At 41.3% G+C, this 25,099-nt stretch overlaps 1 protein-coding gene across 1 annotated transcript; it reads left to right on the top strand.

Moving 5' to 3' along the window:
* Positions 1-454: 454 nt before the first annotated feature.
* On the top strand, positions 455-18,645 carry serhl (serine hydrolase like). Its single transcript, XM_084319077.1, has 12 exons — positions 455-663; positions 3,349-3,486; positions 4,595-4,708; positions 5,469-5,510; positions 5,720-5,739; positions 5,943-6,017; positions 6,141-6,244; positions 6,344-6,423; positions 6,814-6,848; positions 6,941-7,017; positions 11,601-11,688; positions 16,063-18,645. Exons 1-12 carry the CDS (start codon positions 594-596, stop codon positions 16,207-16,209), a joined length of 990 nt encoding a protein of 329 aa, XP_084175203.1. The 5' UTR covers positions 455-593; the 3' UTR covers positions 16,210-18,645.
* The last annotated feature ends 6,454 nt before the right edge of the window (positions 18,646-25,099 follow it).

Raw genomic sequence — 25,099 nt, 5'->3', positions numbered from 1 at the left:
CCCAAATCCCATGTGAAGTAATCATACAAACACTCAATCACTTGGGACTAATAGGTAATAGACAACGATTGTTTTTGATTATGTATCAACTGAATTAAACATGACTTATTTTGCTTTGGCCTGCATGACCGAATGGCATAGAATAGATTAATGTTTATCTGAAATCCATGAGGCCATGTCTATGTCTGCTGCGTACATTTCATGTGGTCCAATGAAAAGCAGTTTGGAATCATCTTTTAATATAGGCATCCTCTTTGGAGCAATCTTATTCTCAGACACAGATGCCCCCTTGTGGCAAAGTGGTATAATGTTTATTATGACTGGGTGAGAGGTAAGTCCCTCCTACGTTTTTCCGCGATTGTACATTGGTTCGGTATGACCATTATGACTTCTCTGTTATCCAATGGAATCTAGTTGTGTAACATGCGGAAATAATAGACGTTTCAATGGGTAGAAAATAGCTGCATGATCAATATAGGTATTCCGTTAACCAACGATTTTATGATATATTAAGTAGATATAGTATGTGGACATTGCGGGCTTATGTTTTTACTGTTTAATTCATTATCCAGATTCGTAGATTGCCTTCCAGAATGATGCAAACTACTTTGAAAGGCGTCAGACATTTGGTGACGATGACATCAGCTACATTGAAACAAGCAGGTAACTTAACTAACACCCTCTCTCTCTTTCTAGTAGGGGACTGGAGCTAACGAGAGGTAATCAGGGGGTGACATGTGCTTTGTTGACACAAATTATTATTAAATCAATAACCCATAGCACCTATCGTAATATATGTTTGTTATCTGCCCCCCTTGTCAGATTTAAACAGGTGCTATTTACATGGGGCAATCTATCAGTCAAATGTGTTTTTGATTGATTGATTGAAAATTGTATTAACAGATTGCAGAATGGGTACAATACAGTACAGCTCAATACACACAATTGTTAAGGGGATGCAGACCAGAGAAATACTTTCGTCTTGTTTACATCAGGGTCCCCCATTTTCAATTCATCATAACATGATACATGACATACATACAGTACTACTACATCTATACATTTATGACATACCAGATTTACAAATACAGTACTGTTTGTGATACAAGAAGAGTCTAAAAAAGAGAGTATACATTTGATGAAGAAACTGTACATTGGAGGAGGTTGATAGGTAGAAGGTTGGTAGGTGGGGTGGAGGGGGGGGGGGGAAACTGTACATAGGGGGTGGGGGGGTCAACTGTACATTGGATTATCGACGAAACCTTACTTGGTCCCAAGAAGAGGGTCTCGTATATTATTGGGTTTAATAGGACATTTATTGTACATTGGAGGGGGTTGCGTTTGGACATTTACAGGGGCCAGTTTCGAATTGCAGTCTCTCGTAGGTGCTCTTTGAGAGTGGTTTTGAAGGTGGGTAGTGATTCACATTCCTTTACAGCTGTGGGTAGGGCGTACCACATTGATGTGGCATAATTGCTAAACGTGTTTAGTCCCTTGTTTGAGCCGAATCTGGGTTTAACATGATTTTGTGTAGCCTCCTATGCGACCTCTCTGGTGTTAACACTTCCAGAGCCAACAGCAGAGGGCGCTGATGGCCCTTCAGTGCCAGTGCTTTATCTAATGTAGGATAGGACTTATTTGCGAGTGCTTAAATAATATTAAAATATATCAAATATAATAGCAATAATATATCTAAATAACACAGCGATCGTCAATGAGTTGCTTCCAGTCAACATGCATGAAACAGATAATTTTTTCATACATACATTTCCGTTTTATACCATGATGAATATGAATATATTTCTAGAGCGTTCTGTCTCATCTCAATAAACTCCAGCAAATCGAGCTTCAATGTATTTCGTTAGAAATCGTGCCATTTGTCGCTTGATTTATGAATAGTTTTCAAATAAACGCTAGATTATCGATATTATATGTGTTATAATGGGCAAACAGAAGCAGGGTCTGAAAAATCGCTTCTCTGTACTTTGGTCAGCGCGAACCTCACACACACACACACACACACACACACACACACACACGCGCTCCGATGGCGGTGAAAGGAACATCTGATTAACCCAAGATTCGTAACATAAAGTCCTTACCTCACATCTGATGTCCTGCAAAAAGATTAATCCAATTCCTGATCGCCATTCCAAATATTGATCACGTTTATTGATCCAACGTTATATATCCAAAACACATAATCCACGCTGCTCCGAGTGTCCCCTGTCAATGTGTTATAACGATACTGCATGCCCGAAAAGGAAAAACCTGAACCGGATTTCTTAGATTGATGCACAGCCCCAGCCAGAGGGATTCCAATGATGTGCAATACCATCCGGGAGACGTTAGGCGGCGGTATTTGCCCTTTGCAAGCTCAGACCCATTCCCAATGATAACTTCAGGCTGGATGGATGAAAAATGAATGGATATAGCGAATAAAAGAAATATCGATTAAAACCTGAGATATCTCGGGTTTGGCGCCCAGAGCATGGCGAGTTAACCCGACTTATCTCGGGTTTGGCCTCCAAAGGGTTAACACAACATGGTGTCAACTAGGGGTGGGAATCACCAGTTTCATCATGATACGATACGATATCGATTCTTTGGACAACGATACGATATTTGCCGATATCACAAAGTCTCTCACGATACAATACGATACGATTAGATTCAGGTGCCTGCGATCGATATGAGATGATATCATATGCCCATTTAACACAATCAGTAACATTTAGATCAACAAAAAAAAGGTAATGAAAATATCATTTGACATTTGTATTTTTGAGCTCTTCCAGACATTTAAAGGAAAATCAATCTATTGTTTTTAATACAAATAGACCTCCTGTTCACTGTAAAGTGCCACGTTTTTATATATTGAGCTTTAAACTTTAAGCTAAATTTTTTGGAACTCAAAACTCACAACCTCCCTCTCCCAAACCGTTCCTACAACAATTTGTTGATGTTGCATGATCATGTATAGGCCTACATTTATTATGTATTATATTGTTTATGTTTAAATAACATTTAAACATCAAACTCCTCTGACCTCATCTGGTCTTTCCAAAGACGCGCGCACACACACACACACAGAAAGGGAGAATGCTATGCTGTAACATCTACACACACGGAGCTACTGCTGTTGTTCTTGGGCGGATATGAGACTCGCCACAGGATTTTCAAAATAAGAGTATCGATATGAATCGATCTTATTACATCGCATCGATCCGATTCGATTGTTGATAATTACATCGATGTATCGATCTGGATCGATGTATCGTCCCACCCCTAGTGTCAACTCTTTAGGTTATACCATGTCGTTAATTTGATATTTTATTCCAATTTCAGAGTTAATTGTGCCAGTGCCATGGGGAGAGATGAGAGGTAAAGTCTGGGGTCCTGATCATGGCCGCCGGGTGCTGTGCCTCCATGGATGGGCTGACAACTGTGGCACATTCAACACTCTTATTCCCCTACTACCAAACGGTAACTTGGTACACAGTACCAGCGAAATACATAAGTCAGTTAATGGAAGTGTTGGGGAAGCAACTCTGAAAGCAAGTTACCAATAGGAGCCTTGCATGGAATGTTTGTTTAGTTCTTTCTTTAAGTGCCTGTAACCATTTCTAAATAAAATATTTTCAAATTTTAATGCAGTGGTAAAGTAGGTAATACACTAGAAAATCACAATATTACTATTCTACTGTGAGTCTGTGACTTGTTTACAAGATCCAGTAATAAGACACCACATTATTATAATTTTGTTGATATATTTCTCATATCAACACAATCAACCGTTGTCTCTTCCATTGCTGTGTACAAAACAATTGTTGCAATGTTACAGTCAGTCATGCTGGAAGAAAGAACTACGCAAACATTCTGTGCAAGGCCTCTATTGCTTCACACTGGAAGTTCAACAAACTGGTTGATTTATAACACATGTCTACCAGGGGAGGTACTGGTTGATTTATAACACATGTCTACCAGGGGAGGTACTGGTTGATTTATAACACATGTCTACCAGGGGAGGTACTGGTTGATTTATAACACATGTCTACCAGGGGAGGTACTGGTTGATTTATAACACATGTCTACCAGGGGAGGTACTGGTTGATTTATAACACATGTCTACCAGGGGAGGTACTGGTTGATTTATAACACATGTCTACCAGGGGAGGTACTGGTTGATTTATAACACATGTCTACCAGGGGAGGTACTGGTTGATTTATAACACATGTCTACCAGGGGAGGTACTGGTTGATTTATAACACATGACTACCAGGGGAGCTACTGGTTAATTTATAACACCTGACTACCAGGGGAGGTACTGGTTGATTTATAATAAGAGGTACTCTTATGACATCACAGCTGGGGGTGCGGCAGGGTGCAAATATCAACCACTAGGGCAGAAAAATTACCATGGGATAGTTGTGATAGTTACTCTTTAAGAGGGGTTCAGTGCAGTAGGAGAAAGGTTTCATAAACTTTAGTTACACTGTTCTTTATCCTCTCTCTCTCTCTCTCTCTCTCTCTCTCTCTCTCTCTCTCTCTCTCTCTCTCTCTCTCTCTCTCTCTCTCTCTCTCCATTGACAGAATGTAAATATGTGGCAGTGGACTTATCAGGTCATGGTCTCTCATCCCATCGTCCTCCCGGAGTCTTCTATACCTTTCCTGCTTATGTGGCTGATGTACGGAGAGTCATTGACGGTGTGTGAATGTAACACTTCATGTATAGTTTCATACTTGATGGAAATTGTGCGTGCACTGTGCATTGATGCACAGAGGGGTCTATAGCTACCAGAGAGGGTGGGTCACCTCTTGTGTCGTGCACTAACAAAAACGTACACATAAACATGCTGTGGGTAACTTGCAAGAGGGCGGGTCATCTGCGATCACATTCAAACAAATATGTAAATTTTTTTCAGTCTTGTGGTACATTTCTGAGAATATATACAAATTTTTTAAATCACAAAATAAGCTGTTTTCATACCTTATTGTTGCCATTCTGCGTTGTTTTCGTCTGCCATGTTTCTCTGCTCCAGCCTCTCGCATGGGTGTGTGTTTATGTGTTTGTCAGAATTCAAACAAAACGTTAATTAGAGGACGTTACCTACTGCAGGCTTAAGCACTATGAAAGCACATGTCGTGTAAAGACTTAACTAAAGACTGTAAGTTGGAATGTTGCATAAATTCACCAAGACAGAATGATGTGTACTACTTTGGGTTGATGGATTACATTCACATGACAAAACATATGGATTGACAGTAAAACAGACAGTACAACAGCTAGTCAAAAACATTTTAATGCTGACTTATCCAGCTCTTCGTCATTTGTAGGCTTAATTTGTAAATCGTGGTTTCTCTGTTCATTTTTAGAACTGAGAAGCCGCTGCAATAGCCTTGCAGTACTATCAAGATATGTTCATTGATTGTACCTGCTTCATGATTCATGAAATTGCTTTCACAGCTCTCCAGTGGACAAGATTCTCTATCATAGGCCACAGTATGGGTGAGTGGCAGACTATGTACTATATATATATATATATATATATATATATATATATATATATATATATATATATATATATATATATATATATATATACATACAGTATATATCGTTTTTTCCCTCCAACAAATATTTGGATGATCTAAGGCATTTCTGTGCATTGTATGTTATGAAATACTGGTATGTCTGCTCTCTTTTCTCTTTCATAGGTGGTAACATCGCTGGAATGGTAAGTGACAGAAGCGTTACAACAGTTTCCTGTGTGTTTTCCCACGTATCCGTCATACAACACCCCGAGCATATCTATGGTCCATGTAGTTTCCGTCATTAATACAACACCCAGAGAATATCTATGGTCCATGTAGTTTCTGTCATTAATGCAACACCCAGAGAATATCTATGGTCCATGTAGTTTCTTTGTGCTTCACACAGTTCAGTGCTCTGTATCCTGAGATGGTTGATTCCATCGTTCTACTGGACTCCTATGGATTCTTACCTACAGATCAGGTACCAGGACAGATTTGACACATCCTCCTTGAATTACTGCAGTATTGTTACCTTTTGTATGATTGTGAAGTTTTCCCACTTTTCGTCTTTTTTGTCTTTTGCTTTTATCCTTTTCATCCCTAGAAAGAAATGCCCAAAGTGATGAGACAGGGAATAGAAGAGATCCTGCAGTTTGAGAAGAAGAAAGAGGAGAAGAGGGTCTATACGTATGAGAAAGCGTTTGAGAGGTAATCCATTGCTCCAGCTGATGGGCCATTCAATTATTTCCTTATTGTGAAGGGCTTGTTAAATTGCTTTCTGTAATAGAAATGGTCGGTCTCTCTCAGGTTGCTAGCCGCAAACCCCACTCTCTCTGAGCCGTCAGTACACACCCTCCTGGAACGAGGTCTTGCTGAAGTGGAAGGAGGTACAACTTCATCCTGTGTTCTCTTCTTCCTTCTTGTTGCCATTTGTTTTTGTAGCCAATTATAGATTGTATATTGTATAATAGTGTACACTACATAGGACTCATTACCTTTTGTATTTTATCTTAGTACTTTTATCATGTCTATTTTATTTCTATTCTATTTTATTCTATTTGTATTTTTTGCACAATCGAAGCGGGCATGGCCACCTTCATTTCACTATATGTCTTGTGTATGTATGTGATGAATAAACCTCTTGAATCTTGAGATTGCATTCCTCTTGAAAAGTAGCTGGACGTCCTAAATGTAAAATCATGGAATGGAATAATCCCAAGTGTTCTTTCTGTTCTCGAACTGGGAATTTAATGTGTTTTTTTTTCTTTTTTTAACAGGAGTTGTATTCACCAGAGACTTTCGAATTAATCTAGTAAGTCACTTTTGAACCTTTACACAGAAGGACTCGGTGTTGTGTTTTGTTCAAGATTTATTTTGTGCTCATGTTTCCTAAAATGTTTTCAGAAAAACATAGTGCGTGTTAGTAAAGAACAGTCTCTGGAGTTGCAGTCAAGGATACAGGCCCGCATCTTAGTGATTCTGTAAGTAACACTCCTTTATTCCCACTGGTACTGCACTACATTATATTAATTCATTAATTAATTAAAAACAAATATACACCAATTTCATTTTAAGTGATAGGATTATTTTTCTTTTATTTAACCAGGAAAATGTCTTTATTGAGATAAAAAATCCATTTTACAAGAGCGCCCTGGCCAAGACACAGGCAGCAGCACAATGAACAGGGTTGCAGACATAAAAACATACAATGTACAATACAATTTTTAATTAATTACAAAATATCCATCAGTAGTTGTCACACATCAGGGTTCATACAGGGGCAGTACAAAAATATATCAAGATATCTGCAGCCAAGGGCGGCCGGTGGCGCAGTGGGCAAGGCGCTCGCCACCAACGCAGGAGATACTGGTATCGAGCCCAGCTCTCTGCGTTGCTTCCGGCTTGGCCGGCCGTCGTACTAACACAATTGGCAGTGCTAGAGGGTGGGAAAGCCAGTGGGTGGGTCCTGGTCGTTGTAAACAGCGACTCCTACAGTTCGGTCGGGGCGCCTGCTCAGCGAGGAAAGGATCTAAGGGGGGTAGTGTGATCCTTCCACACGTTACACCCTCTCAGTGAGAGTCCGCGCTGCCAGGTGAAAAGAAGCGGTTGATTGGCTACACGTGTGTCGGAGGAAGCATGTGATAGCCTCCACTCTCCCAGACCGACTGTAGGGGGTAGGTGCCCAGCGACCAGGAAGGGGATTGGGAATTGGCATAACGACTAACATTGGGATGGGAGAAAAACGGAGGAAAAAGGAGGGGAAAAAAGATAATAATAATAAAAAAATCAAATAAAATATATCTGCAGCCAGATGTGCCTCCAAGTCATTAGCTCATTGAGCGCCACGCTCTTTTCTCATCTTTACTCAATGGCGCCAGCGTTATTGACCATTTTAGCGATGTTTTGCAGACCCATCGTGTGTTCTGTATTATAGCTATGGAGACAATAGTATGGCTCATTTGACAGGCATTGTTCATAGTCCAAAACTCATAGTCCAAAACGGTCTAACCAGTTAATTTCTACATACTGTAGTTTGTGTGCTATTACACACTAAACATCGCCCCTTTCCAAAATAATCCAGTATTTTTTCATAGATTGCGAGATATGACGCGGTATATGCAATATGCCCAAATCGTTCTGGTTGTCGCCTGAAACCCCAAATACTTCCAAGTCAAAGGTATATACCATATACATACGTGTCTTCACAAAATCATCAAGGGGGGGGGGGGTAGTGTTACCCCCGAAAATGCGATCGTTACAAAAAGCACGGTTTAGGTCCGGTAAAATACGACACTGTGATCGGTACAGAAACATGTTTCAGGTTCGGTAAAATGGACATAGAATGTACCTTACCTTAGCCAGAAGGTACTCCAAAAAGAATAATCCCAGTGATCCCATCGGCGATCGCGATTACTCGTTTATATGTGTATACTCGTGTATACGGGAAACTATAGGTTTTGAGGCGAGAAAATCTCAGACCGATTGCTCTGCAAGAACTCCTCCCCCTCACAGCGAGTCAGGACAGAGAGGGATCAGGACAGACACTGTCTAAACTAAACGATCAGAGTTAAAAAGGTAGACGATACTGCCACCTGGTGAGATTCAATCGTCATTGCAATTCCAACGTAGACAGATATGCCAGGGAGACCTAGGGAGCTCCGGCTGAGTGTATAGAACGGGATCAAAGGGAAAATATCAAAGGATCAAACCCCGAGAATTCTTGGGTATGGCGCTCAACGCATGGCGGCGAAACCCGTTTTGCGCAGAAAGTGTTAAGAATGACTTTAAATGCATCCAGTAAGACCAGCTCCCGAAGATTCAGACCATTTTGCAACTGATTCCAAGCAGAGGGAACAGCAACTTAAACTCTTTTCCTGATTCAGTACAGGCTTTATGGACAGATAGTAGGAATACTTCCTGGGAACAAAGATGATAACTTCCCATACTTTTCTGAAGGATGTAGATCTGTAGGTAAGATGGAAGCAAACCAAGAATAGCCTTATGAATAAAATCATGCCAGTGGTTAAATCCACGGGTGAACAAGGCAAACCATCCAACATGACTATACAAAGAGCAAATCAAATCAAACCAATCAAATCTAAAAGGAAAATCAAGATTTTCTAAATCAATTTCAACTTTATTATTTTTTTTACCAATTGACAAATGTGAGGTACGATTCCTAGATATTATTATTATTATATTGAGATATAGACTCAATCTCAGAGCCCTGAAAGGTGATGATAGATGAAGGGGTTGTCTTTGCATTTGAAAACAACATGAGTTTGGTTTAGTCAGCATTCAAAACAAGTTTTAAATCACACAGGGTGAGTAATACAGTATTAAAACCATGTTGTAGCTGACAAAGAGCCTGGTTTGGTGTAGACGCCGAGCGGTATATCACAGTATCATCGACATAAACAAAATAATGTTGATATATATATCAGGGCTCCAGACTAACTTTTTACATTGGTTCCACCAGTGCGCCTAACTTTTTCATTTAGGTGCACCAGCACATAATTTAGGTGCACCCAAACATTTCCACTGCGCCTTTTTTTGTCAGTTTCCATACACATTAGTAATTTCTTAAGATGTTATGTAAATTATTGTAAAAAAATAACATTGTATTACAGTTAGCTCGCAAAGTCCAATCCTTCACCTTTTTATGTCTATTTTAACACATTCAGCTCAGCTCCAGTTAGAGCTGTCCCAAGCCTGTTTTTGGGATTCGAACATTCGCCAGGGTTTTTCGAACGGATGTTTGAACCATCGCTTTTAATCATGCAAACAATTTGCTCCTAAATAGGGAGGTGTAGTCTGACGTCACTTTGGACCGCCTGCGAGGTCCACCCGTATAGGGATTTATCTTTGGGGAAATGGATTATCGGCTATTGTAACAATTCTACCTCATGAACATTTGGAAAGCTTTCCATTTTTGCACAAAATGAGTTCCCTTCTATCACTAACATTATTTGTTGAGCATTTTTGGTTGAAATAAAATTCAGCGATTTTTTATTTTACAATTAATTGCGAATATTTTCATGTTGAGCTATAGATTGTGGATGAATAAGCACAGAAAGGTACACCATGCAAATGTTGATGCTTTATTTGTTTTAAACGAGACGATTTAGAAATTGGCAATGGGCAAATACATTGTGTTTTCAAGATGATGGACCGGCCGGAAACAGCAATCATGTAACCACTACACCTCCCTATAGACCAGGAAGTAACCACTACACCTCCCTATAGACCAGGAAGTAACCACTACACCTCCCTATAGACCAGGAAGTAACCACTACACCTCCCTATACTAATAGTCTTTCAGGTATTTTATTTTGGCCACTTCCGCCCACGCCTCAACCCAGCGTAAGCGTACTGTCGAGTCTTTACTAGCAAAGTTTAAGCACATAGCGCACATTGCTGCGGTTGAGTAGTAGATGTACCTACTTACTGGTCACGGAAGGCTTGAATAACGTTTGAATGATAATCCATTGTGTTTGTGTGAATGTTGAAACAGCTTTGTTGGCCGACGGCTCCTGCTATCTTAACGTTAGCTAAAGCTAAAGGGCTGCGGTCTAACGTTACATAGCTTAATTAACGTGTATAACATACCTGTGTAACATTAAGCAGCTTGTGTTCCGCTGGGAAAGCATCACTGCATACACTTTGTTTAATCCAAACGTCCATTCGGAAACGTTGTATTATGAAACCAGTATGAGACACTGTGTTTTTTTTTATCGTTTCAATTCTCACATGGCTTTTTTGTTTATCCCGTCATTCAGCGAATAATAATGGCAGGGTGATGATCAGAGCCAATCAGAGCCAGATCGGGGCTGGTCTTTGCATAATGCACGTGTTATAGCCAATCAAAGGCAGAGATAAAACATTTTTAGAACGCACTTGGCCACGGGGAAAAAAAACTATACATACACACAGACAGACAGACCTGCTGGGAGCACCAGTGCGACAAGGGAAAACATCCAGTCGCACGGCACTGAGATTTGGTCGCAAAATGCGACCAAAACGGGCGCACCCTGGAGCCCTGTATATAGTGAATAGGAGGGTTCCCAGGATTGATCCCTGGGGCAAACCCTTGGATACACTAAGAGAGCTAGACGTGCTACCTTCAACCTGCACACTGAGATCTGCCTGATGGATCATTTGCAAACAACTCACAGCATTCTGTTCTCTGGTATTAGAATGGATCCCCAGATAAACCATTTTAATGGGTACTAATTATGTGGCCAAAGTTATTCCAGGTACTTACAATATACATTATGCAAAATTAAATACTGGGCCCAGTAGTAGCCTAAATAATAATAATATTGTGATCAAACAATACCAATTTTCAATACTTCAATACTTAAAAAAGCTGTCTTACTACTAGCATTATTGTATTGACAAAATCATCACAAATCTCTTTGGGTTGATTTATTGCCTTGGATCACTTAAGTACACCATGCACAATATATTGTTCTGTTATTGTATCTGTATTTAATAAAAATGTCAAATAATACCCAGCCCTAAACACAGTGTACTATAACTATATCTATTTTTGTCCCTACAGAGCAGAGGAAGGCTTTGAAAAGATTTTTGCTGAACCAGAACAAAAGATATTTACCACAGCATTAATCCAGGGCTATAAGGACCTAAATGTAAGTATGCACCTGAAATAAATCTGAGTGTGTGTGTGTGTGTGTGTTTGATTGATTGATTGAAAACTTTATTAACAGATTGCAGAATGGGTACAATACAGTACGGCTCAATACAAACAATTGTTAACTCATTCCCCGCCAACAACGAGTAAGTGTTGAACGCCAACAACGAGTAAGCTCGTTATTTGGTCGTTTTTTCTTTTATTCAATATTTTTATTCATTATTCATCCACTGACCTAGTGTTGCCATAGGAAAGGATTCTGAGTTCGCCAAAGTGCAATACCGGCCGCATCCTGCTAGATCGCAGTGTTGCCCACCCTTTGAAACCTTATATCTCACCCTGTGTTACACTTAAATCCCTCCGGGCGCTAAATTTAGACGGAGCCGAGTAAATCGCTTCATCCGACCACTTCGAAACGCATCTGGCACACTCGATCCATAAATTGTGCCAAATTATGTCTGGGACCAGATGGACACCAATACTGGAAATCGCGATCAGACAATTGGAATATTCTTTTTGGAATAACCCCGATCAAAGGTAAGGACTATCTGACATCAGCTTGATCCAACAATGTTTTCATATAGATCCAGCTGATCAGCGTGTGTAGTGTTCAACATGAATTCCGTTACTGGCCATCAAAGCAACCCCCCCCCCCCCGTTTCATGCATTCATGATGAAACATAATACCTATTATATACATTTGATTTGGAAATAGTAGCGTGTCCAGGCAAGAAACCCCAACGCTTATAGTAGAATACACATAGCGCCCTAAAGCTTTTCAGGAATTATCCTGTATCACTCCTAAACTATACTTATATTCACCACGGGATAACGCACGAACGTATGCATGAACAAATTATCTCTTTTTTGCATGTTCGACGGAAGAAAGTCACTGTCAAATGACCATAGTATTGTCTCCATAGCTATAATGTAGAATATAGATAGATATAGCTCTCCAAACATAGTGACGCACAGTGAAAATATGCTATGGAAAGCTGGCACGTTAGCCACAAGGACCAGGCTAATGGCTGGCGCCCAATGTGTTAACTCATTCAGGGCCGAGGATATTCCTCATCCTGTTCTAGCTAGGCCACGCTGTTAAAGATAGGAGTGCGTCACATTGTTTGTAGAGCTATATCTATATTCTATATTATAGCTATGGATACAATACTATGGACATTTGACAGTCATCTTCTGTCCAAGATGCAAAAAAGAATAATTTTTTTCATGAATACATTCGCGCGTTATACCGTGGTGAATATAAGTATAATTTCGGAATGATCCGTGCTAATTCCTGGATGGCTGGATATAGGGCGCAATGTGAATTCTACTAAAAGCGTTGGCGTTTCGTCCCTGGACACGCTACTATTTCCAAATCAAATGTATATAATAGGTATTATGTTTCATCATGAATGCATGAAAGGGGGGGGTCGTTTCTGATGCTTTGATTGCCAGTAACAGGCATTCGTTATTACCACAACACACGCCGATCAGCTGGATCGGTATGAAAATATTGTTGGATCAAGCTGAAATTGACATCAGATAGTCCTTACCTGTGGTCAGGGGTATTCCAAAAAGAATATTCCAATTGTTTGATCGCCATCTGGTCCATCTGATGTCCATCTGATCTACGACATAATCCAGCAATTTGCGCAATATTGTGTACTTTGCGCAAGCCTCAAATATCGGCATGTAACTCGAGAACCGCTGAACGGATTTTGTCACCTGAAAGGGCTATCGACAGGCAACAAATGGGGCTTTAATTCGATATATATATATATATATATATATATATATATATATATATATATATTTTTTTTTTTTTATCTACTTTTTCTCCCCATTTTCTATTTTTCTCCCATCCCAATTTCGTATTATCCAATTCTACCCTCCCCTGTCTCGAACGTTGTTAGACCATGCCTCCCACTGGCCAGCTGCAATGTGGACGAAGCCTTGCATCACGTGTCCCCTCCGGTACACGAGGAGGCAACCGTTGCATCTTTTCACCTGTACAGCGCGATCTCTCAGCGGCGAGGAGTAACGCGTGGGAGGCTCACGCTGCCCCCGTTGCTTCCTGATTCTGCTGTACAGGCGCACCAACCGACCTGTAGGAGTCGCTGTCCACAACGTCCGATCCCCACCCATCGGCTTTCCCACCCCCTAATACTGCCAATTGTATTAGTATGAACGACCAGCCAAGCCGGAAGCAACGCCGAGAGCTGGGCTCAAACCCAGCATCTCCTGCGTTAGTGGCGAGCGCCTTGCCCACTGCACCACTTAGCCGCCCGATATATATATATATATTGTATAAAAAAATATGCACACCCGAGCCACTAGAGGTCGCCATAGTGCCGGTGGGCAAATCATCCTCAAAAGGGCCCACATGGAGAATGCCATTCACATTAGCATGTAGCTAACAACACCGGAGATCTTTTTGTGAGACTAAAGTATCCGCTCTTGGTGGTAAATTGTGTTGATGTTGGTTTTGTTTCATCAACAAATGAGAGGCAGAACACACAGTGAATGTATCCGTTTTGTTTATTGCACTTTTATTGCACTTTCTTTGCTGAAAAATAAATGCTACGTTGGCTAAATGGCTAACGCGAGGTATTTAAAGATGGTGACTTTGTTGTTTTTAAGCAGGAAGTGTAGTGAGCGTTCAACCTTTTCTGATTGGTTGAAATGGCCTTCATGTCTGAACAACATCGCCACCTACTGCTTTGGCATTGTACTACATGTATATGACGTCACTCGGTGCAGAGTTTAAACCAGTCGTGTGGACAGAGTTATTTTTTTTTGCATAATTAAAAAAAAAACTGTGTCATTAATACCCGTGATCGTGTGGACAGGGCCTGAGAGAGATCATAAAAAATACATATACATTCAAAGGGGAAGAAACTGTACATTGGAGGGGGTTGGGTGGGGGGGTTGGACATTTACCGGGGGCCAGTTTCTAATTGCAGCCAACCGTAGGTGCTCTTTGAGAGCGGTTTTGAAGGAGGGTAGGGATTCACATAATTTTTTGTGTCTGTCTGTTTGTGTGCATACTGCATACGCATCAGAGCATGTGAGCGGATCGGCGCGGGCGAGATATCCGCTCTTCGCTCTAGACGGCTTGTTCCGCTCCGCTAATCGCTCATGTTGACCCCGCCCCCAAGTCGCTCACCGCTCACCTTCATTTACGAATCAAGCGCTCCCCGCTCCACATCGCTCCACAGCTCGCTCGGCAGAATATTTTTTTTTGGAGCATGATTTAAATTAGCTTGATTTGACCAAACTACAACAGTCTACACCCCTGGGCCCCTTATTGTTTGTATTGAGCCGTATTGTAATTGTACCCATTCTGCAATGTTAAATAACGTAATATCCATTCAACTAGCTCTACTAAGCGATGGTAGCTAGCCTAGCCACAATGCTATGGTCGCTGCCATTCACGTTAGCATGTAAGCTAACAACAACAACAATGGTGGAATATACTTTGGTCTAGCAGGATGTGAGTGACGGTTCACCCTTCTCATTGGTTGAAAATGGCCTTCATGTTTGTACATCGCCACCTGTTGCTTTGGCATTGTACTACATGTATATTACATCAGTGTTAAACCACTGTGAGCGGCCCGGAGCGGATTGGAGCAGAGGAGAACTCTCGCTCCGGAAGTCGCGCCGACCCATTTTAAAACCCACTCCGCCGCTCACTTCAAAACCACCCGCTTCGCTCCCCGCGCCGCGCCGCTCACATGCTCTGATACGCATGCATGCGTGTGTGAGTGACTGTTTTTGATTTCTTAAATCTATGATTAGCTGTACCTTCCAGACAGACCACTGCATATCTGCCAGTGAAGCACCATAGTACCAGCTCAACATCAGAGGCAGCAGAAACATGTATAGCTGCAGACCCGACACTGACCTACATATACTGGCACAGAATGCAGCTGATGGAGTGAAGGAACAATAAAGACTATCTGTTAAATGTCTTTTTTTTATGTGTTTCCTGCTCCCACCTCAATTAAAATGTGGAAGTCGATGGTGGAGCTTGGAATTAATCTGACTTGTTTCATGCTCCCATTGACTTCAACTTGTGCTGATAACAATATATCAGAAACCTTTTGGGATGGACTGAAAGTCTTCTGGAAAATGTGGACAATCACTTTGACATCATTAATGACTGAAAGATATTCTTCAAATGTGCAACACATTCGTGAATTTAAAGAGGTATTTCCACTACACACTGCCAGTCAGGGGGAAGAGTATTGATTATCTTTCTCCCTCTCTCCCTCTCTCTCTCTCTCTCTCTCTCTCTCTCTCTCTCTCTCTCTCTCTCTCTCTCTCTCTCTCTCTCTCTCTCTCTCTCTCTCACTTCTCTCACTTCTCTCAGGGTACTGTGGTGACAGTGCCAGGAGATCATCATGTCCACCTGAACTGTCCAGAGAGCATTGCCCCCTTTGTTTCTGACTTCCTGCAGACCAAAGTTGCCTCACAGGCTGACAGTCCTGCTGAGGACTCACAAACAGCCAAGTTATAACACACACACACACACACACACACACACACACACACACACACACACACACACACACACACACACACACACACACACACACACACACACACACACAGGGGCGTAGCTGTAGATTCTGGGCCCCATGAAAGAATGTATTTGTAGGCCCCCACCGAATGCGAGCACGTGAAATCGCATTTGCTGCCTGGTGCGCATGCGCGGTGACACTAATGGCGGAAATACACGGCTCGCTCTGTAAGTACCACTCGCTTTGTAACAATGATTTAAAGCCCAACTTGCAGGTTAAACCCTACTGATCAATTATGGGTAGTTTACATCATTGGTATATAATTTCATTATTTATTTTTTTCCATTTGACGCCGGAAATGCCACTCAGAAATGGTTAAAAAGGTCCATGCACGAATAACATGCACGAGCAAATTAAAAAGCTTATCAGAGCTATCAGGGCCATGACGTCACATCCGGTATCTTTCCCCTACTTCTGATCCACTACAAGGAGTTTTGACGAGTGCAGAAAGCTATTTCCTTGATCCAAATGGACGCCTTACAAGACGCAAATGGCTTTAATCGTCGGAGACTTTGATGGACCAGCTACAACTGGTTGAAACAAGATAGTTATAATGTTTTTAATGTCGTAAAAAAAAGAACTACATTTACCACTAGGCAGCCTGTTGTTCAGTACAGCAGCGCTACTGGTCTGTGGGCTGTCGCCTGATCCCCGGGTCATAGTACCAAGCTGGCTATATATACGGCACGGTGGTGTAGTGGTTAACACTGTCGCCTCACAGCAAGAAGGTCCAGGGTTCGAATCCCGCTTGCGGACCAGGTTTCCATGATGCCAGTTACCCAGGTGGGGTATCTCCCAGGCCTTTCTGTGTGGAGTTTGCATGTTCTCCCCGTGCTCGCAAGGGTTTCCCCCCCCGATAAGATAAACCCAATGGAAAAACATGCACAACAACAAGATCGCTAACGCTGTGGCGTCCTTGACGAAGACGGACAGGAGCACTTGGATTGGTCCCCTGGCGCGGCTCACGTGGCGCCTGTCTGCTCCCGGCTGCCCTTGGGGGGGAAGGACGACGGGATGGGTTAATCGCAGATACGCATTGTATGCATGGTTCGCATGTGTGCCAAATGGTGACCTCGGAGCAGGTCCTAAATTATTATTATTATTATTATTATTATATCGCTCTGGCTAACGTTACCCCGCTAACGTTAGCATTATGGCTACTGTCGTGCATGTAAAAGAGTTTTGGGAACGAGTAAAATGTGTAGGTCCTGTGGGGCAAAGCACTGCACACGCATCATGCAAGCTACGTTAGCTACACGTTGCGGCATGTTGATACAATAGCCCCTTTAGCTGCACTCGGTGGATAGCCCCTTTAGCTGCACTCGGTGGATAGCCCCCTTAGCTGCACTCGGTGCATATGTACAACGACACAATGATCAAACACCTTATAACTACTATTGTCGTGTCCATAAGTTCCCTGGCAGAATACTTGTGAGGACAAAGGTATACAAAGAGGAGAGAACCATTTTAATTCGGGCTTTGTTAGGAGTTTCAAGAACGGCGGCTACCAAGCTAAGCTACGTTAGCTGCTAACGTTGCATACACAATATGTACAACGACACAATGATTTACATTATTACAAATATGGTAACGTGGTTGTGGCTGTTACAAATAGTGGTTAGCTTTAGAGATGAATGGCTATGATCACGGAGCAATAGTGTTGTTAGGTGAAACAGATACATTTTCATTCATCACTCGGCTAGTAGTAGCAAGGCTCTGCTTCCTGCCACTACCTGCCTGTGAGTCTCAGAGCCCCTGCTGCCCCTGATGTGACGTCAGCATTAAGATGACACACGCACGCTATGAAACATGCAATTAAAATATGTATGTGCGTGGAGCTTGTGGTTTGGTCAACAAAATGTTTGATAAAAGTGCTAAAACTGGGTCAATTTCGATAATCTTTTTTTCCTCTTCATGAAAGTCAGCGTTGGCCTAGTCACATTGTTTATTGAACAAAAATACAACATGCAAGTTGGCCTTTAAACTGTTTATTAGCAACTCCGAGCTTCCAGACCCCACTGTAAAGCTGTGTTAAACCCATATTGTACGCTGGGTATCTTTGAAATTCATATCTGATCTATTTTTGACACACCCCGAGCCCCCCGATTACGCTTAGTAGTTTCTTTTTAAACTGGTCGCGTCCCACCTGAGAGTGACTGCGGTTGAGCCCCAGCACCGCAGTCACGAAAGGGGCTAGATGTCGCATTGTGTTCATCTTCAATGAATGGACCAATGCAATAGTCTACCAAAGCCCCCCCTCTCTCTATATATCACACACACACACACACACACACACACACACACACACACACACACACACACACACACACACACACACACACACACACACACACACACACACACACACACACACACTTCAGAAACAAATATAGTATCAATGAGAGCATCAATAATATAACTGAGTGATGTCTAGTAAAAAATAAAAAATATACTTTTTCTTTCTTCTTTTTTGGACCCCCCCCAGTGCTGGGCCCTTGGAATCATCCTAAGCTCCCCCCCCCCCCCCCCCAGCTACGCCCCTGCACACACACACACACACACACACACACACACACATTATACCAGAAAACTGTGATACATAATTCATAGTATTATGTTCTTCATCATCTTGCCTCAAAACACTAAGATACGGTGCTTAACTCATTGACTGCCGGGGATTAGCCTCATCCTGTAGTAGCTACCGCCACCGCTGTAAACGATGGGAGTCGCTCACCTTGTTTGCAGGGCTATAACTATTTAAATATTATAGCTATGGATGCAATACTATGGCCCATTTGACATTGAGTATCTATCGTTCAAGATGTGAAAAGGGAATCTTTTTTCCATCCATACATTCCCGTTTTATACCGTGGTGAATATAAGTATGGTTTTAGAGCGGTTTAGGGTAATTCCTGGGAGGCTAGTAATAGCCTGCGATGTATATTATACTTAATCCATTGACATTTCGTCCCTATACACACGTTTCTGATTAATTGATTGTCAATAATGCCATTCGTTAGTACAACAGCTATGCTGATCAGGGCGATGGCTATGAAACAATGCACAACCAAGCTGAAATGGACGTTAAATTGCTCTTACCTGTGGCCGATGAGATTCCAAAAAGAATACTCCAATTATTTGATTGCCATCTGCTAGATCGTATGTCCATTTGGGCCACGACATAACCCCCCACAGCATAATGAATCGGGCGTCCCGAAAACTATTCAATGCAATCGGTGATGCTCTTGATCCACGTTACTAGAAATGTCCGCCCGGAGGAATTTCAATGACGCACAGAGAGATACAGAGTCTCAAAGGAAGTGCAAAATCGGCCGCATACCACCAGGCGGCGGTATTGGACCTTTGCGATCTCAGACACATTGCCTATGGTACCACAGCCTTCCTGGATGATTTATGAATGGAAATAGCTAATTAACACTTTGGCTGCCGGAAAACGCCTAAACACGTCATTCCCGGCCATGCTCAAGTTGCCGAAGACGCTTTACAGCGTCTTTAATATCAATATTTCAAAAATCTGGGATCGGATTCATATTTCTTAACAGGAAGTGCTATGGAGATTGTGCTGGTCGGCCGTATTACTTCCGGGCACTAGCTATAGGTTCCGGGACTCGATCTCGACACACTACATAGCGATCGATTGCCAATAACTCGATAAACAACATGATTTGGACGTATATACCATTATACAAGCTGGAGATGGACCGGGTAAATCGACATCCCATAATGGTAAAATTTCTACTCTACGATGATCGCCCAACGGCGCGCGGAGACTGGGGTGAGTTTTAGTGTGTAAAGTTACCGTCTTCGATACTAACTGCTATTATCAACATTTGACCCACATTAGATGATTGGTATAACGCTGCCCACGGAATTATAAACGCCCCCTAGCCCATCCGGTCAACATCAGATGACGTGTAGTAACTTCTAGAAGTACGTCTAGTTGGAATTTTTTATATCGCGCTGATTGCCATAAAACTGTATTGCATCATCAATATAATGTATTTGGGGCTATAGATCACGTTCTGGAGAAAGCTGCAGAAAGAGATGAAAACATACTTATACATTAGACCATACTTTACTATGAATATGTGAATGAAAACGTTTAACGTTGCTACACAATGAACAATACATATAGGACTTTGAATGGGCCCTAATAATGGCAATGTAGCAATAGAATTAAAAAAGTTATAGCCCTGCAAAGAAGGGGACTTTCTCTATAGACAAATAGAGCCGGCAACCTACGGTTGATAATGAATTTAACCCATGGCAGCCAAAGTGTTAAAGAAATAACGATCAAATAACGTTGTTGGCGTTATTCTATTGGCGGCCAATAACGAGTATATTCGTCGTTGGCGGGGAATGAGTTAATTGTGCTACCGCAGTATTCCATGGTGCCTTATATTCCCAGTATGAACTGGGACAATCTACACTTCTCTACAAAGCTACTTTAGAATTCGAACGTATTGTGTAAACATTCATAGAGGTCATTAGGATGAATACAATAGTTGTCTGCACAAGTACCTGAAATGAGAATGTAATCTTAAACTAATATTAAGAAGTAAACATGTTATTGACTGTTTTTAGCCATATTAAAATGTATTCATACTGTACTGTATACAACACAGACACGCACGCACACACTAGGCAGGATGGAGACAGGATGGCCTAGAGAGATAAAGAGGCAGGCCAGTAACCAAAAGGTTGCTGGTTCGATCCCTGTCTCTGACAGGAGAGTGTATTCCAGCTGTGAGCTGGTGACTGAAGGGTGGCTGGTGTTACATTGACGGTGCCCACCATCCTGCCTAAGTGCCCTTGAGCAAGGCACTGGACCCCCCAAAATGCCTTGTGTACATTGACAATAAGATAATCTCTTCTCTTCTTCACATTAGTGCATTGTAACTGTAGTCAAGTCAATCATACTTGAGATTAACCATCTGATTCATGTTATTTTAGGCATACCTTTTAATTAATATGATTAATTATTGATTAATTAATCAAACAAGTTGTAACTGTTTGTGCATAGTGTACTGTTTCAAATGTGTATGTTACAGAACTGAAATAAATGCTTTCATCATTTAAATAATTTAAAGAGAATGTATTCTGTGTTTATGTGAATCAATTACATGGAAAGTCATAGACAGTCAAACTACTTGTTGCTATATAACAAGGTTTTGTCTTTGGAGCCCATCTGCCTAGCTCATCTACATTTCATTGTATTTTATGTTCTTTGACCAAGACCTAAAAAATTATTAAAAGATTGCTTTTTCATGCAGCTTTGAAATATGTAGGCCATGCTTTCTGTGTATAATATTTAGTCCTTGTCTAAAAAAGAATGCATACATTTGGCACATATTGGGAAGATTAATTCAATATTTGCATACTGTGGAAACTTATTTCTTTTTTATGATTTATGAAATAACAAATTATACCTATTCAAGAATGTTTCAACTGTAAATATTTTATAGAATTATAAACGTCTATAGGTAAAGTCTATATCTATATATATATATATATATATATATATATATATATATATATATATATATACTGTATATATATATATGTGTATATGGTCTGTTGGATATATACCAAATTACTCAACTAGGTGGAGAGATGTATACATGTGTGTCTATATATACTGTTTATATATGTATGGTTGTTTACCTGAGTGCCCAACTTGATCTTCAGCATGTACAGTATGTACGTAGTGGTTTTCTTTAGTGTGTGATGTGTTTGTATTGTTTTGATTTGTCTGATGTGTTTGTGTTTTTGCTTAAATAAATAAACAAAAAAGAACAACATAAAGGGGAAAGGCAGTGACTAAAACATTGCATCTGCAGACCCTATGAGTTGATCTCAGAGCTGCTGCTCACACAAAAATGGCCCTCTCAATGTCACATAAACTGTGATGGCCTCCGTGTTAAGTGGAGTGGAATTGATTTTACGCAGCAAGGCGGCAAGCATCCAGAGAGATCTGAAGGGCTTGCTCTGTCCCTCCCAAAAAGAAAAAAAAATGTTATAGTTATATAACTTTCCCTCCCACTCCCTCCTCTCACCCATCAGCAAGGATGTTGTCATGGCAACCCTCACCCTCTGAACGTGACGTCAGAATGGAGAGCTGGATGATGAACCCGCATGCAGCTTCTGTCTCCTGTCTCTGAGAGCACCTGTGATTCTATTATCCCATGTGCAACAGACGGCAGCAGCACTGACCGCACTAGGTCTGAAGATTATCTTATTGATTTGACTGTCCGCCACGGACTATTACATAACAACAAACCTCACAGGGACAAAGTGATACAGCAGAGACTACAGGTATGTAAGACTAAGCTTCGGATGTATGTGCTTAACTGTAATTGATAGATTGGCAATGATGTAATTCTAGCCTGATGGGATTAATAAGGAGGTTGAATGATCATATAATAGTTGATGATGGTTGAGTAATTTCTGCAACCCCCACCACAATGTTCTGAATAAGGTTACTACAATGAGGAAGAACTCTGTTCCTGATGTGTTAGTGAAACACTGATGCTGCAGAGGTCTTTCATTACATTTGGTCTCAAAAGACTTTAACGAGGAAGACTTTTAGATGGCCTTGAACAAGTAACCGCTCCAAATCTTATCCACCCTCCCTTAAACTCTGCTATGCCTTCTTTCCCTCCCTTTCTCCTCCCTCATTCCCATCTATTTATTTCCTCCACTTCCACTCTTATCCTCTCTCCTCGCCCCTCATCCCCCCTTTCCTCCATCCATGTCAGTATGTCTTGGATGTTCTTGGACTGGTTTGTCCCCCTCTACCTGCTGGTGTCTGTTCTGGTGCTGGCCGGGTTCGGCGCCTGCCTGTACTTCCTCGAGCCCGGGCTCCAGGACGCACACAAGTGGAGCAGCAAGACAGTCCGGCACCACCCACTGGTTGCCAGTGTGAACTGCATGGATGATGATAGCAATGCCCTGATATGACCAGTGGGACATGGAGTGGAGGACAGGCCATCTGGACGGGGGCGCTGTCTGGACACCTATGGGATGGAAAACAGTTCCTGCGGAGAGAGATAAAGGGGGAAGAAAGAGGCTGTGTTGTGGTCTCTACAAATGCACCCTTTGTCCTTTCATTGCAACTTTCCCTTGACCTCCCTCATTATTTACTATGGAGATCTGGGGAAAGTTGTCAAGGACAGGACTTTTTTTTTTTTAAGAATTTGAATGCAACTCAATGGAAGGAGGAAGGGAGAGAGGACTAGATGCATGACAGACATGCGCTCCTTTAGAAATGTGTAATGCCACTCAAACAAGAAGATGTATTTGATATAGATTTCATGCCATCTTATACTTGTGCCAAATTTTACATTATGTTTTGTAACTTGGACAATCACTTTGCATACATCATGACGTTTACTTATGTAGTGCATTTAATGAATGAGATTAATAATCGAAGTGCAATGAATTTGTTGCCAATTGGGAAGAAAGCAAACCTGGCAACTTCAGCATGGCAAGGCAGCTGCTATGTTAGTGCGACTGAGCCAGTATGCTGCGGTGTTGGAGGGTCTGACTTTACCACACTATGGTACATGCCAAATAAACTAAATAAAGGCAACACGTTCTTTAAGGTGCCAATGTTAGATTAGAGAAAGAGTATATTTCGTAAAGCTCAAAAGTGTATATTTATTTGTTCTCATTTCTACTTTTACTGGACAGCATGGAAAGGGAATTGTGGTTGTGTGTAGTCTATAACACAAAAATTACTCACCAAATGCTTCCTTGTATTCATATGAAAAATAAAAATAGTTTTTATCATCAACTCTTAATTGCCTTCTTATCTTACTTTCACTACAATTAAATGTTTTCTGTGTTAGTATTTACCACAAAATGAGGAACAAATCTAATTCTAAACTAGTGGAAATCGTCCACAAAGAAGCATTCCAATTTACCCACAAACAAGATTTCATATTCACAGACAGACGAGAGATTTGCATGAAGATAACTAAATCAAAAGTAGAGGAGTGTGGGCAATGCAACAGTGCAGCTTTAGAGTGGAGGAATGGAGAGAATGTGACTTCTGTACCCACTACCCACCACTTCCTACTGTCCCATTCTCTGCATGCTCTCTTTCTTTTCCTGACACACTCCCCATCAACAACAGAGATAGAGCTGGAAGTAGCGCGCCAGGTCAGTTTTTCATTTTCTCCTTTGCATCAGTTTTTGAGAAAAGTATTAATATTGTAAATATGTGAGTAATGCATTGGTACAGTGAAATTGTACACTCTCGTCCTGATACATTGTATATTTTGTTTGAATAAATGGTTTCTGCGGGACATTTTGATAATTGCAACTAAGAACAATTTCGCCTCCCTTTTTCCTCTTTCATTTTTCTCAAGGCTTTGTCCTTTTACATCTGTCTCCCTTAATAATCCACCACACAATGAGTGTTATTGACCACCTCACACCCATGCTCCCTCGAGTATCTGAGTCGCCTAAGAAAACGCTACCAGTCCCTTTGTCGCTTCCTCTCCCCCTTTCTTCCCCCGTTGTCAAAAAGAAACCCATCCAAATCCCATCCTTTGATGACCAGGGTCTCATCTTTGAAAGACACAACAAACAGTTAGCCTATGACAGGTAATGGCCAGTGTTTTTTCTGTGTAATGTGGTCATCAATTACTTTGAAATGTATTTTAGTAATTGGGACTTTTCTTTATATTAAATATTTTCCCCATTGTTTTCTATATTTTCCCCCTTTTAGCTCCAGATGTTTTGTTCCGATCTGTGCTTCTCGATCGTCCATATCTGTATCAGATCAGCCTGCTTCGTTTT

Source organism: Notolepis coatsorum, assembly GCF_963971535.1.
Source record: "Notolepis coatsorum genome assembly, chromosome: 7".
Classification (NCBI taxonomy): domain Eukaryota; kingdom Metazoa; phylum Chordata; class Actinopteri; order Aulopiformes; family Paralepididae; genus Notolepis; species Notolepis coatsorum.
The sequence above is the reverse complement of the archived record's forward strand: the minus strand, read 5'-3'. Positions and strand labels throughout refer to the sequence as shown.

Bases quoted from the DNA above. Each gene is read 5' to 3' on its own strand.
- serhl (XM_084319077.1), top strand. From the start codon at position 594: ATGATGCAAACTACTTTGAAAGGCGTCAGACATTTGGTGACGATGACA. The intron at 6,424-6,813 runs GTACAACTTCAT...TTTTTTTAACAG, and splicing joins TCTTGCTGAAGTGGAAGGAG to GAGTTGTATTCACCAGAGAC. The intron at 6,849-6,940 runs GTAAGTCACTTT...AAATGTTTTCAG, and splicing joins GAGACTTTCGAATTAATCTA to AAAAACATAGTGCGTGTTAG.